The sequence below is a fragment of the Phaenicophaeus curvirostris genome, chromosome 2 (genome assembly GCF_032191515.1).
Source record: "Phaenicophaeus curvirostris isolate KB17595 chromosome 2, BPBGC_Pcur_1.0, whole genome shotgun sequence".
NCBI classification, from domain to species: Eukaryota; Metazoa; Chordata; class Aves; order Cuculiformes; family Cuculidae; genus Phaenicophaeus; species Phaenicophaeus curvirostris.
The window spans coordinates 10,140,375-10,159,404 of record NC_091393.1 but is presented as its reverse complement, the minus strand read 5'-3'; the positions used below and the strand labels follow the sequence as shown (position 1 = coordinate 10,159,404).

General features: G+C 36.6%; 2 protein-coding genes across 3 annotated transcripts in view; one reads left to right on the top strand and one right to left on the bottom strand.

Annotated features, from left to right (window-relative positions):
* SMIM8 (small integral membrane protein 8) overlaps positions 1-19,030 on the top strand; it is a 723,388-nt gene that overhangs the window by 231,964 nt on the left and 472,394 nt on the right. The gene's annotated exons all lie outside the window — the stretch shown is intronic.
* SNX14 (sorting nexin 14) overlaps positions 1-19,030 on the bottom strand; it is a 50,421-nt gene that overhangs the window by 22,098 nt on the left and 9,293 nt on the right. The window contains exons 6-16 of one of the 2 annotated variants that reach the window (XM_069851220.1): positions 13,883-13,970; positions 11,316-11,400; positions 8,978-9,134; positions 8,617-8,692; positions 7,799-7,843; positions 7,626-7,706; positions 7,370-7,484; positions 5,320-5,475; positions 4,920-5,044; positions 3,855-3,913; positions 1,052-1,078 (exon numbers count right to left, since the gene is read on the bottom strand). In XM_069851220.1, the coding sequence (XP_069707321.1) occupies positions 1,052-1,078; positions 3,855-3,913; positions 4,920-5,044; positions 5,320-5,475; positions 7,370-7,484; positions 7,626-7,706; positions 7,799-7,843; positions 8,617-8,692; positions 8,978-9,134; positions 11,316-11,400; positions 13,883-13,970 (1,014 nt within the window). The remainder of the gene's footprint in view (positions 1-1,051; positions 1,079-3,854; positions 3,914-4,919; positions 5,045-5,319; positions 5,476-7,369; positions 7,485-7,625; positions 7,707-7,798; positions 7,844-8,616; positions 8,693-8,977; positions 9,135-11,315; positions 11,401-13,882; positions 13,971-19,030) is intronic. The other variant, XM_069851221.1, reaches the window with a different exon arrangement.

The following is a 19,030-nucleotide window of genomic DNA, read 5'->3' as shown; positions in this document are numbered from 1 at the left end:
CACGTGAAGTCAGAGTACTGTTTTCTTTCAGCTCACTAAAACGCCTACATCCAATTAAGAGAGACGCTGAGTGCATAGAGATGCACTTAAAAATCAATGAACTGGACTTGCACATCAAGTACACCCTATTGCTCAGCAAGCTACAGAATAACTGAACTGGCAGATAAAAGATAAACAGTGTCTACATACCTTGACTTCCAACCTCTAAAATGCAGTTGATAAATTTCCCTCAAGAATGGTATGAGTAATATATTTATGCCGATGATGCCATAAATTCTAAGGCAAAGTCCATCATGAAAACATCGTTTTCTGAGTTTGGATAGTATGTATTTAAAGAGGTATGAATAATGAGAAAAAAAGAACACCTCAATGAATAGCTATTGAGGTATTAACGAGTGACCACAGACTACCTAGAGCAAATTATAAAAATCACCCATTCTAATGGTTGGACTTGATGATCTGGTAGGGTCTTTTCCAACCTGGTGATTCTATGATAATCAAACCTGTTACGGTCACATGAGAAGCCACAGGGAACTAACTTAGGGAACTGCTGGTTTTCAGTGCTTGATAATATTCATAAAATGGTTATGTTTGCATGCAATGTTAGGCAATGATCACTGTGGACACAGCTGTGCAAGAAAAAACAAGCAGTTAAGTGGGTAAAAACCTCGAACAGGATTTGGAAATGTGATGTGGAGCAATGGAAATTTTGGAGCAGCTAGCAGTTACATGTCAAAAAAAAAAAAAAAGAGCTTCAAGTTATGCAAATGTATTTCAAAACTAACAACGGACAAATTGTTAACAGCAAACAATATTAACATGTTGCAAACTTGTGAAAATAGTAATTAAGTAATTTCTAAGCACTTATGAAAAGGACGTGGTGAATAATGCTTATTGCGGGAAGAAACGAAGTTTAGTTCAGAGAAGACATTCATATGTCTTTTATAAATAAAATGAACAGTTAATTGCTGTTACGAAGGCTGTGTGATGCAGTCGTGACAGATGCAGCATGACTAACACACAACATTTACTGAGTATTAGATGGACTTACCGGAAGTCATCCAAACTGAGGCTACTTCTGCAACAACAGGCATATAGATTACCTCAGAGCCCAGGAGAAAATAATGTCAAAAGAAAAAAAACAATCAACTGAATTTGACAGACCTATCCCTAAAAAACGGAATAGCCTTTGACCACCAGCACAGATTAAAAAAACCATGGTATAATTAAGAGTTCCTGACCTGAAAACCTAAGAAAGTGAAACACCAATGGTACCTGCATATTTCACCAACACAATATTGGCCTTCGATTTAAAACCTCTGTTACTGAAACTTTCAGGACTTCACTGACATTCAGTGCAAGCGGTGTGTAGAAATATCAAGGCAGACATACAGACATCCAGACAGACAGAAATCTGTGAGTTTATATCATATAATGGCTTTTCTTTTTTTGTGGGACTTCCAACACAGAATAAGTAATGTAGTAATGTATTATGAATACATAATACATGAGAGGGAGAGAGAATTCTTGTCCTCTCTTCAAAATACCCAAAATTAAGTCTTCAGAATTGGAACTTAAAACATCGGTTCTTACTGGCCACATGAATTAAACATTAGGTGGAAAGTACCAATTACAGAGTTAAACTGTTGACAACCACAGCTAGTAATCAAATTATCAGAATAACCTCAATGTGACTTCTTTACAATGCAAAATACTTGGAACTTCTAACGTATTACCTTAGCAGTTTTCGTAGCACACTTATCCTGTGCACAAAAAGTGATGATTATTTTGTACAGTTCCAAGTGATTCAAACCAGAAATTACACACTGATAGTCACTCCTTACTACCTTCCCATGTGGATTTTCTAGAAACTGCTCCGTAATTTTCTTGTCTGACAATAAATTAAACGTATCAACACCTTACCCACATACACATTCCAATGGGATTTCCTATCTACCACTTGATCGACTTTTTTAACCAGCAGAACCTATGCAATAGACACTGAGTACCCTAGCATAGCATCAAAGATATGGAAAGCAACTTATTTCTTTGCATATAATTTCTCTCAACTGGAACTAATGCTAGAATTGGGAGAAAAAGGCAGAATAAGGTACATCCATGTGGATAACATCTGGAATAACTCCATAAGTAACATTTTTTATATTTTATTTTCCTTGGCAGTGACTGTCTGTACCAGATTCTTCAGAGGGAAACTACAAAGTAACAAGCAAACTGCTTTCAGATAGGACCTCAGATGGGACCTCTGTTTCATGGAGATAATCACCGAGGCTCCACTTTAGTAACATAGAATACCTTATGATAAACCATTATATATACTCAAGGCATTCAAAGTGTTCTAAAATGTAAAGCAGATACATTTTCACTAATGCTATGGATGCTGTCTGAACTCCAGGGGAATATGTTGTAACAGCCTCCAAAGAAAAACTTGCTCATTTTGTAGCCAGAGATGCATTTCAAAAACTCCAGGCAGAGACTGCTAGTAATTTCACCCTTCATGTTTTGGAAAGAAAAGCACCAAGGAGGTGACCTAAATTTAGTCAAATTATGAAAACATTTAAGAACTGTATGACAGGACACTTTCAACCCTTGACATGAATAATTTGGGGAAAGGTACCAGAAAGCAGATTTAAATGTGTGGATGAAACCCTGTAGCCATCTTCAATAGAAGCTGTAGTGCATTTAAGGTTACCCTTCCTAGGGGAGTATCACAGAGGGGAGAAATGCAGTTTGTTCTAGCTGCCTTCCACGTCTCTTTGCCAAGAAATAGAAACTTGACAGGACCAAACTGAGAAAGCACTACAGCAAAATTTGAGTCCTGGACCTATAAGAACTATAAAGACTACATAAGAGATGTCACAGATGGAGATATAAAGAGAATGATCGTGTAATTTTTAATGAATGTCAGCAGGGGAGAAAGGGATCTCACAGTAATGCACAAATAGGCTGCATATCAAGAATGCTGTCGCTAGGTGTATCTCAGATGAAAGCAGAAAAAGTTAAATAAATTGATGTTACTTCTCTAGAAGAGTAATCTAGGATTATAAACACTAGCATTTTCTACACTACTACACTACCACAGATGATCCAAGAAAGCAAGCCTATCCAAGTCTCACTGAAGTTTTCCTTCCTTTGACTAGACCATAAGAGTAATTCAGTTGAGCTAGTCTATGACTGAGACAGCAGCACAAAACGAAAGACAAGAAATCATGAGACTTCAAGCTTACTCAACCCAATCCACAGTGGAAGATCACCCATCCATATAACAAGAGATGCTCTTCTCCTTCTCCACAGGCCCTAAGTAGCCTGAAGGTCGCCTGTAAGTACACAGCCTAAACCTTCTGATGCTATATTTCTGCAATGAATGGGGAGAGTTGGGGTATAGAAAATGGCAAATTCTCCTTGTCACAAGAGGAGATTCCCATTGCACAACTAGGTTGGTTAAAAACAGGGTACACCATACCTATCCCTGTAAGACCTGAAACCTAAGAAGATCCAGCTTTGCACCAAAAACATCAATTAAACTGCCACTTTATTATTATTATTTATTCCCATGTGATCTTGTCATCACTGGTACATTTATCTTTCCTCTCCCCTTCTCAAATGTTGAAGTCTAAATCACACTTTAAATTCTTAACATAAATCACTTCTAAGCAAAGAGACATTTATATAATAGTTTGCTCCATCACTATGTAATTTGTCAATTTAAAAAAACATAGGGCTTAAAATTTAGCCAAATTAGTATCAGGCAGTAGCAAAATTCCTATGGTTTAATATTTTGATACTTTTAACTAGAAACAAGAAAGAAAAACATGTAAAGATTCTACTATACCTACCTGTTAAATTTTGAATTCCGTGTTGGTGACTCTGCTCCTCTTAAAAGGTGTCTGAAGTACTACAAGAGACAAATTAGGTATCAAAGCAAACACTGGACTAACTGAGATAAGGGCTACTATGCAATGACGTTACAGAATTCAAGATAAAAGAACAGAAGGAAAAGGCAAGCTGACCATAACCTAGCAGACAGAGTACTGACGTGGAAAAGCACAGACTAAATTTGCAATACATGCTCCTACTTATTTTATTTTTCATAGACTTGGGATTAAAAAAACAACAGGAATAATACTAAAACTACACACCAAAATCCCCCCTGTTAAAAACCCTAGCATTTAAAGTATTATAGCTATTACTGGAAGGATGACCATGAATATCATTTTTGAGAAATACACTTTATAGAGAATAACATCAAGTAAGGCAAGTACTCATTCCAAGGACAAAGCAATAAGATCTGCCTCAAATACAAAGCAAGATCTATACTTATAAACTCTAAAACAGACAAGAATTCAGATTCATCCCTGCATTTAAAGTGTTTCCTATTAGAAGGCTTCAGGCAGCCACTGGCCCAGTGTGGGGATTGGTTGTTTTTTTTAACTTGCATTCAAGAGCCCAGTACATCATCTGGTCAAAGGGTCAAAGACAGAGACGCAACTGCGTTTAGGTACCTTCAGTGTTACGCATTCCAGCAGCTTGCGTCTCTTTCTTTAAGTATCATTATATATTAAAAAGTAAATAAAAAGATTCTGAAGTGTTTTATGCCCATCAGACATTACTTCTGCACCAATTTGCAATCATAAAATGAAGGGGTGGGGAATATTTTGTAACAGTAGAAATAAACACAATTGTTACATCATAAATGAAGAGGTATTTTTTTCTGTTGATGTTGTGTCAAAGAAGAGTAAATTCCATTTTCTTACTGAGATTTGTCCCAGCCCTGGTGTGCTAACTGAAGTGGAAAATTAAGACATTTTTCAATTCCACATGCATAAAGCTGTTGTAAACAGGGTATTCTAAAAAAAAATCAGTCTTGCTTTAAGACTACTCTTCAAATCTTTCACACTTACCTCATCACTGTGACAGAACATAGGAGTAAAAACGTTCTCAAGTAGAGAAAGTACATGCTCATAAGCTTCAAAAAGACACCTCATAGTCTGAAGTTTCACGACATCCATATAAGGACCTTCAGCAACTATAAAAAAATTATTAACTATAAATAGTTACATATACATATGGGCATATAAAGTCTGGGGGTTTTCTGGTCTGAGTTTGTGATTGCTTTGCAAGTCTGATACAAAAAAATAATATATTGACAAAACAAAGCTTAGGCACAATCTAGCAAAGGAACAACTTTTAAAACTATGACAAAAGTAAATACTGATCATATTTAGATGGATCGGTCCTCATTTTATTACAGAATGCTGCTTGAACTCCAGTGTAAATTATTCTTTTCAAATTTAAACTTACTTCTTTGAATCTCTTCGACAATAAAAGGGTCAAATCTAATTTTGTCAATGCTTTCATCCAAACAGTAAGTTTTGTAAATTTTCTGTACTTCCTCATGAAGAGACATCTTTTCAGTATCTGATAGTTCCGGTCGCAAAATTCGGTCATTGAATTCCTCTGAGAAGTGAAAGAAATAAATTGCATTTGCTGATCAAATAGGCTAACAAACAGCATCTTGAAGCAACCTAAAACATCAACTCATTTTGCAGCAGACCTAGTAATTTGTAAAACTTTAAAATTAATAGAAACAGAAGACATCTCAAAATCTCAGGTAATAAGGTAGTTGCCTTATTATTAACTACAATTCAGATTTGTTCACAAAATTATTGCTAAAAATACATTACAATTAAAATTAATTATTCCTTATCATATTAAGGATAAAAGCACAAAGTTGTCTCCCAACAGAAGAAGGAATCAAAAAAATGAATTTTCTTTCTTCTAAGTAACCAAATTGTAAAATGTAGGGCTTTCTTTTAGCACAATTTGTAGTTCATGTTAGACACACACAGTCCTTTACACCAGTCATCTGTCTATTCAGCTGCTATTACATTGCTAAGACCCAAACCATGAAAATATTTTCAATAATACCTTTAATATCAGACAAACTAGAATTAACTTCCCTTAAAAAAATAAAAATTCTATTCGGCACAATTATTGTGCAATCCTACTTGATTTATTGGACCATACTCTTAATAGCTTGACCACCATCCAGAAAGAAGGGAAAATAAGGAAATGTTTCATTCATTTTTAAATTAATGGACAAAACCAAACTTCTCCAGAGAAACTCTAAATGACCCTTCTAGGATTTTTGGGGTTTATTTTCCTCAGTAAGTGCATCTTATCCAAAATATTTCTATCAAGTGAAGAACCACCTACAGCAGACAGCTTGGGACAGGATAGCTAGAAACCTAACTCTCATGCTTTGTTTTATAAGCTAATCTACAGACTTGTCACCTATGAGAATGCAAGGGAAGTTTAGAAGGAAGATGATGATGAAGCTTACCCAGAAAAAAAGACTAATCATGGGCAATAGCCTCCATTTGAGTAATCTTCCTGCTGGAGGAAGCAGCTCTAGAGAGCTCTAGAAGTACCAGCTTATAAACCCCTGCAGGCACTACCAGCACTGAAAGGTGACTGCTTTGCTGGTTTTTTGGTGAAGAGAAGTTTTTCTGACAAAAAGCCAACATGTCTGGAAGGATTATGAGCACACAGGAAGGTGCATGCACAGAGATTATTTATATTTCTCTCATAATGACTAATCATTTCTGTGGTATTTTATGAGATAAAGTCTGTCTAATTTAACTTCATATCTGCCTGATGTATATATGGGCTCTGGATACGAAGGCACACTCATTTCCCATGCAACATGGAAATACACGTTTACTAAAAACAAAAACATTCTTTTGGTAAGCCATTAATTAACTACTACTTGAAAAAAACTTGAAATGAAAACACTCTTTTACAGAAACTACACAGAAAACCTTAACGTTAGAAAGCAGAAGGCTTTTCAAACAACATTTGTGTAATGGCAAAAACAAATGCCTCCTTCGTAACCAAGGTACAGTTTACCAAATATGTTTCAACACCTTTAACACTCCTGTTATGTTTCTGTCCTTTACTAAAATCAGAACTTTAAAGTTAAAGGAACACGAGAAGCTACTCATGATGAACAGGTCATTTTAGTAATATTTTAGTACCTACATACTAAAAAAGGCAGCTGTACTTTGTATCAGAATTTTTTGCTTACAATAATATTCTATTTTAAAACATCCAACCACTACCACTAAACAGAAATACAATTAAGACCTACAGCCCACATGGACACTTAACATTGCCATGATTAGCACTCAAGGATCAGGACACATTAAAGTAAGCCAACACAGATCCTGAAAGCTAACCTCCTGGTTAACAACACTGCCTAGTTCTGAAACCGAATATTCACTTCAACATGCAAATGCTTACAGAATTAGAAGATCATCATATATACCTCAGCACACATATGCGATCTTACCTACAGTCAGGCAGAACTGCAGCACATGGACTGCCCCCTCCTGTTTCAGGAAGTTCATAAACCGAAATAAAAGGTCTTGCTGATCTCTGATCTCCTTCAGCTCCAGTTTCAGGACCTTAGTAAGTTAAAAATGCAGTCAGACAATTTCCAAACTTTCATGAGTATATAAAGAATGCGAGAAGGTGTAGAACAAAAACAGCAGGTAAAGTAAAACACATTCAAAACAGGAAAGGTAATAAATGTTGCCTTTTCTTACAGATGGCTTTTTATTTCTTGGCTCGGCAAATTTCTGAAGGAATGGAACCAATGAAGAAGTAGGTTCAGTTGCCTTCTCAGGCTGCAGAAAAAAAATACAAGGGACAACTGGGTGAAAAAAGCTTCCTTAATAGGTGAACATATTACTGCTGTTCTACTTTTGTCAGTACTCACTGGGCTATCATCAATGAAGATCAGCAACAAATGGTTGACAGTGTCCTGCAGGAAAACACAACACAAAATTACTGTTAAAGAGACTCAACAAATTAGGTTAAAATCATTTCATGACTATGCTATGCCCAAACTCAAACCTGTGAATGTAATAATATTTTTTTTAAAAAAGCCTGGCAACACATTTAAGAATTAGCCTTCAATGGTCTCTTCAAGTATTTACAAGTTAGGGAATTTCTGAGGAAACCTGCACAGAAACATTCTTTACCCAGTGGAGGAAAGCTGTAGAAAGTGTTTTTAATGCTAGTGCAAATCCTTGCATTGAGGTGATACCTTAAGTATTGCAATTTTGCCTATTCAAATATATGCATAAATAAAATCAAGGATGTTTCATCTTTAGAAATAGGTGCCCTCTTATCTGCAGAACTAAGGACAAAAGAATTTATTTCAGTACAGTTGCAAAAAAGGCTGGCTTATTTGCACTGCTACAAAGACACACACAGCTAGAGTTCAAATAATTGACCCCCTCTTTAAATGTAGTTACAGCAATTTGAAGGTGCTTTTACTAGCACAGCATTCTCCCATTTGACAGGAATTGTAGTTCTTCCTTAAAAACACATTCTTAAGAGATCATGCCAATACTGTACTTTAGTCAGTTCAGTCAGCTAAAAACACTGGCTACAAGATCTCATTTTATTTTACCCAGTCAAAATGCACAGCCAGTTAAGTTATGGTGCATCATTTGCTTTATCACAACGTACTCAGTAGGAAAACAGTTAATATTGAACAAACGAAATTATTCCTATGCTCCAAAGTCTTACAGGATCAGCTAAGAAATCCATTGAGGGAAGGAAAACAGAACCAGGCAGAATCTCTCTTATCAGAAGAGCCAGAGATCTGAAAAAAAAACAAAGAACAAAAAATAAGAACCAATGCTACATCACATTAATTTTCTAAGTGAACTTTCCAATGCCATTATATTTTATGGGAAAATATTTTAGTATTTCGTAATACCTTAAGCACGTTAGAATATTTTTAAGATAAATCAAAAAAACTCATAAGCAAAGGGATAAGAAGGAGGAATGAGGAAGATGACTTCAGAGTTCATTCTTCCGCTCCCCAAAATTACTGCGCTATACAGTAAGCAGATACTTTAAAGAACAAAATTTTAAGTTTCTATACCTGCACTCTGTTGACTTTGGGGGCAAAATATAAGGAAAAAGAAGTTCAGTAAGTTTTCTTAAGTAGTGAAGTTCATCTCTTCGGCTTCTCAAAGCAACATGGAGTTCTGGTCCATATTCTTCTAAAGCAGCTTGCTGTAAAAACTCTGCATTTTTTACTGCAAGTGAAAAACAGTGCTATGAGATGTTTCAGCTTTTTCTTATTGTGAAGTAAGAGGCGATTGCCTTTCCTTTGAGCTAATAAGTTAATACTTCTAAGTACATATACAACTGCCAATTCAATGTTGAAACTCCACAAAAAAACCTTGACTTGGACTTCAAAGCCTATCTATGTAAAAATAAAACCTCACACTGAATTCAGAATTTCTTCACCAGATAATTGCCGTATGAAGGTTTTTATAAATGTTTCTCATTTATAATTATTGAGGAACTCAGCATTTTGATTCTTCTAAAAAACTGCATTGCCCAAAGTCTGTTTCTACTTGCTTTCTTCCTGACCTCCTTCACAGTCTCCCATTTATTACGCCTCTACCTACTGACTTACCTACAACACAATTTGAAATCAACATAAACTTAGACCTTATATTCAGTCCTGTTTCCTGATTAGAACACTTAGAAGCCAACATGAAAGAACATACACTTTAAACACAGCATAAATCAAACCAAAACCAGCACAGGGATCTGTAAGAGCCCTGCCTCTTCCATGCAGCAGTACTGAGTTGAAAGAATATCTGCTTTATCAGATGAAAAACTACATATGATAATTAAAATCAACAATATTAAAATCCTTCTAATCACTTCAAAGGCAAGAACTGAGGTGTAATAAGTGACATCTTGCTGCTCTAGTGATCCGGCACAGCCTCACACCAAAAACCACATCAGGCACAGATCAGGTAATTAATAAATACCTTTCATCTAGAAGGTTAAAGCTTGTTTCCAGCATACTGAATTTAGTACAGAAGCCTGCTAGCTTGTAATTCACAACCAAGAACCACAGGTGGTATCAGCTGATATGGAGGATGTAGGAACATATAATGTCTGATATCAAAGCCTGCCTAGATGGTGTCACTAAGAGCAGAGAGAGGACAAAGGTGCTCTCTGGCAAGGACACATAACACATCATGGAGGTGTCTGTGCAAATAGTGAGCAGTTACTAAGAGACAGAAGGGTAAGAAGAGTAGGAAAAAGGATACAGAAAACAAAGAGAAAAGACCAGGCTCAACTAGCAATCACAGCAAGGCCTGAAAGCTGCCCCTGACCCATGTATTACAGGCTGCTGATTTTGTAACGTTTATCAGAAAGTGCTACTAGAAGTAATTTTCAGCTGCTATTTCACATATCTGCCCTCAGGGCAGAAGTTCCGCTGAAATACTGAAGAATTGTACTATAATTTCAATGCTGGACATTTAAAATCCAGTTCTCTGCTGCTAAAGTGCATCCAACTCCTTAGTAGAAATCAAAGGAAATATGAAATTTGGCATAAACAGCACTGCAAGATAATGTAGTATCCTGAAATTGTTGTTGTGCCATGAAAGTGTGATCACAATAGATGTTTACGTCTCAATATTCCTGTTACTCATAACCAATACTCACAGGACCAACGTCATTTATTTATGCACATCAAGCAGACATTTTGAGGGAAGGGTGGAAAGTTCATGACTCCAGTGAAAGTAAACATCTACACTTAGAAGCTGAATGAAAACACATTTGGTAGATACAGCATTGTGGAACACAGCCAGTTACAAAGATAACTATTTTCCAGCAGGAATGTTTTCCAAATATTCCTTTAATGTCCTCTTTTAATGTAATTTTTACATTAGGCTTGTGAAGATATTTTTATTTGGGTAATAATTAAATATGCTACTGCTCAAAGTAGCTTATAAACATAAACCTAACTCCTTGACATGTTGAACTCACGTTAACATGCAGATGTGAAAACCATTCTGGCTACAAGAGTTACTTACAGTATCCTGCACAGACAGGCAAAACTTTTCATTATAATTTGCTCATCTGGAATACAGAGGAAAAACTTCAAGAAGCACTGCTAAATGATTGCTCTGAACAGACAAAACCCCAACATTCCTGTTTACCATACAGAGAAAGAATTTAATATTTTCCACGTGTGGAAATGAAAATCAAAACCGAGCAATTATTTGTACTGTAACTTTTTCACTATTTGTCTTTGCAACCTCCAGAAGAAAAACGCAAAAGATCACTTTTTGTTTTTAAAGAGAAGGCAGTGAGGATGAAAATATTTAGCAAATACACTAACAAACATGCAAGAAGAAACATTTATACTTGCTGTTTGAAACTGACAACATATGAAGTCTTCACATTACCTTTCTGCCTGGCCTTGGCTATCACTTCAATGTGTTTCATTGCTGCCTTGAGCATTTTCTTTGTTACAACAGTTGGAATATCCACCTAGAGAATAGTTTTAAAATAAAACCAGATCTTTTTTAACTCAAATTCATTACAGACAAAAACCAAACATATTAATGGTTGGACTCGATGATCCGGTGGGTCTCTTCCAACCTGGTTATTCTATGATTCTATTTTCTTATATGTCCCCATCCTAACCATAAAATGAACTCTTAAGATGAAAAAAACCCATTAATTCTCTGGATGAACTGACATTGTGCTCACTCTTCTAGGCAAACCACGCAGCATGTAGAACTAAATGTCATAAGCAATACTGTTAATTCATTTATTGTCAACTTGTTCCCATTATGGTTCTTCAGTTGCAATAATTATAGTAATATAGCCTAAGGCTAGTTGTACATGACGATTTGGCCACCAGCCACTACGTTAACTATGCTCTGCTTCTAGTAGTTGCATACATTAACTCTCATCAATTATGTTTACAAGGTCTAAAAGCAAAGCAAACCTCTCCTCTCTATGTATATGCAGAAAAAATATCACAGCTCAGGTTATGGTAGAACCAAAAGAAAATTTGAGTCACTGAGTCAAGATGACCATTAGTGCGAGTAATAACATCATGCAAACTTGCACATATGCTGAACAAAATGCACATATGATTTCACCTAAGTTTGTATTAGAGTCCAGCATTCTTTGATGGCTATGAAAATAAAAGGAGAATTATAGAACGATTCAGGCACAAATGGAGCTCAAGATGTCTTAGGTCAAGCTCCTGCTAGGGAGCAGGCTCGGATGAGAGTGCTCAAGGCTGCATCCACCCTGGTGTTGAGTAACTCCCAAGATGAAGACAGTCATGGTCTCACAGGTTAAATGCTCCAGACCCAACCCTCTTGCTGGACCCTTGGTTGAACTTGCTCCCCTCTATTAATATTTCTCTTGTAACTGAGAACCCAAAACTGCATGTAGCACACTAGATACCATCTAAAGAGCACCAAGCAAACGCAGATAGTCACTTTTGTTGATCGCTTTGGCTCTGCTGCTGTTGATACAGCCCAGGATGCAGTTAGCTGTTGCTGCCAATAGACACTGCTGGCTCACGCTCAGTTTACTGCCTCTCATGGAGTCAGCCCCTTTGCAGCAGAGCTTCTCTCCACAGCCAGTCAGTCACCAGCCCATACAGGTTCAAGGGATTCTTCTTTATCAGCTGCAGTAGTTTCCACAGAAGCTTATATAGAAACTGATCTACACTTCGCATGCCCTTCATTTTAAGCAAGAGCAAAAGACACCTCAGAAGCAGAAAGATACAGTTCCAAAGTTTCAAAATTTAAGACTTCTGAATAAGTTTCTTTCCTAACAGAACTCATCCCTCCTCAATATTAAGTCAACTAAAGACCTTAAGTAATGAAACAGAAGTATAGAAATCCTTCCTACCAGACAAGGAAAGAGACAGTGTAATTGCAAAGGCCACCAGAGCTGAGAGAAAAGCTGGGGGGTTTATTCATATATACATGAAGAATAGCAGGTATTCCTGCATACTCCCCTCTAATATTTGAGGTGCAAACCTCTAAACCTAAACAAACTTTAAACCTAAACTTTAAAAAACAAAGTGCTTGAGTCAGAGTAAACAAGAAAGTCATCTGGATTCAATATATAACAAGGACAGAATCAAGCTGTTAATAAGTCATTACAGAGGACACGTACAGCTTGTAGTTCAGGAAAAATTGCTGTTACTAAGGAGAGGGAAAAATACACACATTCATGGCAGTTGCTCCAACGGAGGGGCTAGCACTGAATAAACCTGGAAACTGAGTTATCGACTCTTCCTGCTTAGAATAGCCAGAAATTTAGCTCCTGTAAAACAGGCTTGAAGCACTTTACTAGTAAACATGTACGTGCTAATGTACTAAACATACCAAATAAAAAAATGTGAATCTTTAGTCTTCAAAACATTTAAGGACTACAGTAACCTAAGAATCATAATAACAGCCTATTCATTATAGGCAATGTAAGGACCTTGTCTGCATTGTAAAAAATCAAGCAAGCAGAAGCTATGAGACAGGTACACCGCTACCCATTTTCATATAGCTCTTTTTCAATAAAAAGTACTAAAATACAGCAGAAAGATACTCTAAGGTTTTAATAATGTCTTGCACTGGTATAAAAAAAATACATCTATTTGCAAGAATTATAAAATGCTTTGGGTTGCAAGGGACCTTCAAAGATCAACCAGTCCAACCCCTCGCCATGGGCAGGGACATCTTTCAGCAGATCATGTTGCTCAAAGCCATGTCCAGCCTGATGTCAAACACTTCCAATGATGAATCTTCAAAGATGGTTTATAACTAGGAACAGGAGAAACTCCAGAAGGAGGGAACAATAATGCAAAGAAGAAACCTAGACATAAACCACCTCTACTCTGTAAGACTGACTTTGGAATTGCCATTTTAAAAAAATAAAGAACTTGCTACAGATGGATATCATTTACTCCTGATGGAAAATACACTTCAATAACTTTAAGTCACTTTACCTTGTAAATTCTCCGAACTAATACAGATGCAAAGAACCGCAGTGTTCCTCTCAATTCATCCACTGAGGATTCATCATCAGTAATATTTCTGCAGTATTGTAAAGCACATCATGTAAGAAAACAGAAAATACACTTGTATTAATCCAACCACAATACATTTGGCAAAACTAAAAGGCTGAAACAAGAACTTTCAACAGTGACACTGCAACTGGTATTAACTAAAATGAAAGCTACCAAGTGTGGGGAGAGAATAAGCAGTCCTCTATATGAGTAAAACATACAGCATTCCCACTATGTTTGTGCACACAACAATGGCTTAAGAAATATAATATGGTATTATATATTACAATATCTAATTCCAAGATATTAGAGTTACATATCAATTCCTGCTCTAATATACCATCTGCACATGACCAATCTAGTTTAATTTACACATGTGAATGTTTCCTACTCCAGTGGCATGAAGTGAAACCAATTTACTCTCAAAGCCTTTAGAAAAAGAGTATTACAAGCTCCAGTTAAGCTAGCCAAAAATGGATTTTCTCTACTCACACAAGGCCTTCTATACTCCAAGATTTCAAATAATTTCCTTATAACGTTTTGGTAAAAAAATCAGGCTTTGCTGACCTCTTTTATTTAAGTTTTACCATAAATTTGGTAGTTTCTCATGTAGTTATTAATGAAATCGGTACATCCCTTGTATTTCAGCTCAGCTTCTTCCAAAAGAAAACTTTCATCGGCGATTTTTTAACAAGTTCTAATACTTAGATACTATATAAAACAGTAACATACTATTTTTTAAACATAAAATTGGGACCATTTCTGGACTAAACATATTGTCATATCCCAGAGAAGAAAGCACAGCACAAGAAAACAAACGACAGAACTTATTTTTTGAAAAGTCGATGTACTTTTGATTTCACATTTCATACACATCATCAGCTACATAGAAAAAACAAGAATCTAAACCTACAGCCACTCGGAACAGAAATGAAATTATTTAACGTGGTTTCTGCTTGGAAACAAAGAAATAAAGAAGAATTTAAACAGATTCCCAAATCACTATGTCAAAATATCACCTAAACTTTTTATCTGGCAACAGACAGAACAAAAACCTACCAGCATTTAAGCATATATGGACATTAGAGTATGACTAAAGATGCTGGTAAAAATTTATTATAACAACTGAGTAATGACACAAAAAGAAAAAGATACATCCTGCTTCAGCCAATAACCATATGTTAAAGCTATCAGAGTTCATGGCTATAAATGAGTCTGCATATGTAGTAAATACATTATTTGCTTTTAAAATAGCAGTACAAGCAAGAAAGTACATTTAGAAAATAAAATTGTTATGGTTATAACAGCACTTTTCATTATACAGCATCCGAATTTTTTTAAGCAACATTAGCCTGGAATATATAGCATTCAAATGCATGTTGAAGATAAACTGCTACGTACAGATACCAGTGACCCGGTCAAAGTATGCAACCAATTGCATGAAAAAAGCATCTCAAAGAAAGCAGCCTGACATAAGGAATACAATCATCCACCAGCTAATCATACACAGATAAGAATACTGCAGGAGAAGATTCAGATTGTTTTAAGATGAGGAGCTAACATTTTGGAAGCAATATGGTTAGCAAGTTCCCACACTGTCAAATGAGGCCAAAGAATTAGCCAACAAATTGTATGACTGTATTACTAGTATCTGACAGACAACAAGATACACGAAGTAATTTTGACCAAGAAGTTGTTATTTTATTGACACTTGGATAACCATATCCTGGCTAATTCTACTTGGACAAGACTTTATGCCATGGAATTTCACAATGCACCATAGGTTTGCAGAAACATTCTTTTGATCACCAGCAGACTGAAGACCGGTGGGGAAAAAAAACAAAACAAAAACAACATCAAAAGCCCGTAAAATGTCAAGTCTCTAGTGACACAGTGGAAAGTCCAACTAATTAGCTTGGAGACATTTTTAAAACTGGCTGCATTTTCCCAGAATTTGAGGAAAAACTTAAAAACATAACTGTCAATATAATGGAGAGAGTTGCTAAAAGAAAAAGTCTCAGTCTGTTAATTGTAAACAGTTATTGAGTACAATGTCTCAAAAAGATACGCCCAACTGCTGTGCGTGTAAAGTCTTACGGGATCTATTGATAAATTAAAACCATATACAAATACCAGAGTGATTCCCGCCCTCCCCTCTTCCTGGGTGTCAATTAGTCTTACAAAATTTGGCCAATTCCTGTCAAAAAGATGAAGAAAATAAATTGCAAGCAGCTAAAACTCTAAAGCTACGGTTTTAAATCAAAAAAATCTTGGATTTTTCTTGCATTACTTGCACTTAATACAGAAGCAGCTCCATACATGAAAACATTGGGTTTAGTCACTATCAAAGAAAAATGTTTTCATAGCAATGTATTACAAAAATGTAGTAATTAGTAGATTGCAATCTAATCAGAGAGAAGTGGAGCTGCAGTAACATCAATGACCAAAAAAATTCAGCAAACATAGCGTGACTCATTCAAACTTTGAAGTCTCCAATTTAAAATCACAGAATCATAGGACAGTTTGGGTTGGAAGGAACCTTAAAAATCACCTAGTTTAAAGCCCCCTGCCTTGTGCAGGGACACATCCCACTAGAAAAATGAAGGATTATAGCTTTATTGTAGAGAATACAGTATAAGTAATAGACTAGTGTTTGGTAGCTCTGCAAACTTAATTACATACAACTATGCTCTATTCTTCTCATGTACGTGAAAAATCTTAAACCACAAATATTTAAATATAACCAGTACAAATACGTTGAAAAAATGCAAACAAAAATGCACATAGGGATAACTAGCTATTTTAGTAGAGCTCACTGTATAAGCACTAAACTTCATTCCCCTTAAGTCTCAAGGTTAAGGATGTTTCATCTAGGAAATTTCATCGTGCTAATAAAATATTACAAATTCTTACACTCTTTATTAATGAAACAAACACAAACAACAGCTTTTCCCCATTTGCAGCATTTTATTTCTCCAATGATAAATCTATGATTTCATCTTGCAACGCACATTTCTGGGAAGTGTTACTGGGCTTCTGAATGAGAAACGTCGCTTTAACTCTCTAACATCCAGAGTGTGCAAGAGAGCATCACAGAATCACAAAAACACTAGGTTGGACAAGACCCACTGGATCATCGAGTCCAACCATTCCTATCAATCACTAAACCATGCCCCTCAGCACCACATCCACCTGTCTTTTAAACACCTCCACAGAAGGTGATTCGACCACCTCCCTGGGCAGCCTCTGCCAGTGCCCAATGACCCTTTCCCTGAATTATTTTTTTCTGATGTCCAGCCTGAACCTCCCCTGGCGGAGCCTGAGGCCATTCCCTCTCGTCCTGCCACTTGGGAGAAGAGGCCAGCTCCCTCCTTTCCACAACCTCCTTTCAGGTAGTTGTAGAGAGCAATGAGGTCTCCCCTCAGCCTCCTCTTCTCCAGGCTAAACAACCCCTGTTCACTCAGCCACTTCTCATAAGACTTGTTCTCCAGCCCCCTCATGAACTTTGTCACTCGAAGCTGGCAGGGCACAAAAAATAAAATAAACTACATCGGTTAAAAAAGAGAGAGAGACAGAGAGAGAGAGACAGAGAGAGAGAGACAGAGAGAGAGAGACAGAGAGAGAGAGACAGACAGAGAGAGAGAGGTAGCTTCTGCACAAATTCCATTCACTTGAAAGTGAGCAGCAAGCATAAGGAATTATTCCCAGACTGTTCTGCACAGGAAACCAGCAAACTTTTACTAACCTAGTCTGGCAAGTCTGAACTGCCTGCTGGTAGTTACCCTCGCTCCTAAATAAGGACAGTCTGCATGCAGGGTCTTCTGATTTGGCTCTGTGGAGAATTATCCAGAGCCAGTGAGGCTCATTAGCTCAGAAAAAACATCTCACAGATGCAAACGTCCTCTCTCCGGGGTGAGCTGAGCTATGCAGTGGAGGTACACCTAAGTAGGAAAAGTCAGAACTAACACACTGTACAAGACAGACCTCAAACACTTGCACACAGACACACAGTTCAGGTGTCCCTGCATGACACTTGCTGAAAGCACAGAAACACCTGAAATTCTAGAGGGCATAAGACCAGACCTGACATTACTGAAATCAGTAAGCCCTTCAGGACCAAGTTGTCTCCTGCAGAATTATTCTGATATCACTGCATTATAGCTCACTGAACTCACAGTAGTTCAGGTTAATTGAAAGCTTATTAGGTCTGATCTGCACAGTGTGACATTATGGAACTAGTTTGAAATCTGGAGGTGCAGCCATGTAAACTAAAGACAGTGCAGGAACATCTATACAGCTCAGAGGGCAAGATGTAGCATAATCTAGACTCGCTGGCTTCACATAAAGTCTATTTTGCCTTGTGCTTCTAATTGCATATTACTAAGCCCACCATACAATGTATTCCAGACTTCTACCATCTTGAACGTAAGAGATAAGTAATACGTGGAATCGAAGTTTTCTTGTCAGTCCAAACCAAAGACACTGAAGACACCTTCTACCAGCCAAACAATCCTATCTGATTTCAAATTATGAAATAGAGAAGATGGTTCCTTTATATTTGTTGCTTTATCAAACAGCTCAACAGAACATACTCTAGTTTTCCGCACTGAATTTTAAAAACTTTGAGGTTTCCAACTTGACCATCCACAATACACAGTGCTAAAGCTCCCTCTGCTGTTTGCATAAGCAGTTAAGCTTTATACTTCAGCGTATAGATAAATGTAAGACATACAGGTACTGGCCACAATTAAAACCCAATCAGGCAAAGAAGTCCACACAGAAAATTTCAGATCTCAGGCAGAGAGATAAAAACCCCATCACAGAGTAAAAGTATAAATTTCTTTTAGTTCAAAACTAAACCTTTCCATCCAGTGAAAAAGTCAAATTCAGAATTGAGGCAAAATCTTATTTCAACACATTAATGCCAGCATGATCAACTAAAAGTATTTTTAATAACCTCTTACAAGTACTCTGAACCACTAATTAATACACAAAGATACAAGGCAGAAAAAAAGATAGCCGTTCTCTTTTCTTTATACACAATTTTAAAGGTTTTTACACTGTACTACTCTACTTAGCTCAGCATAA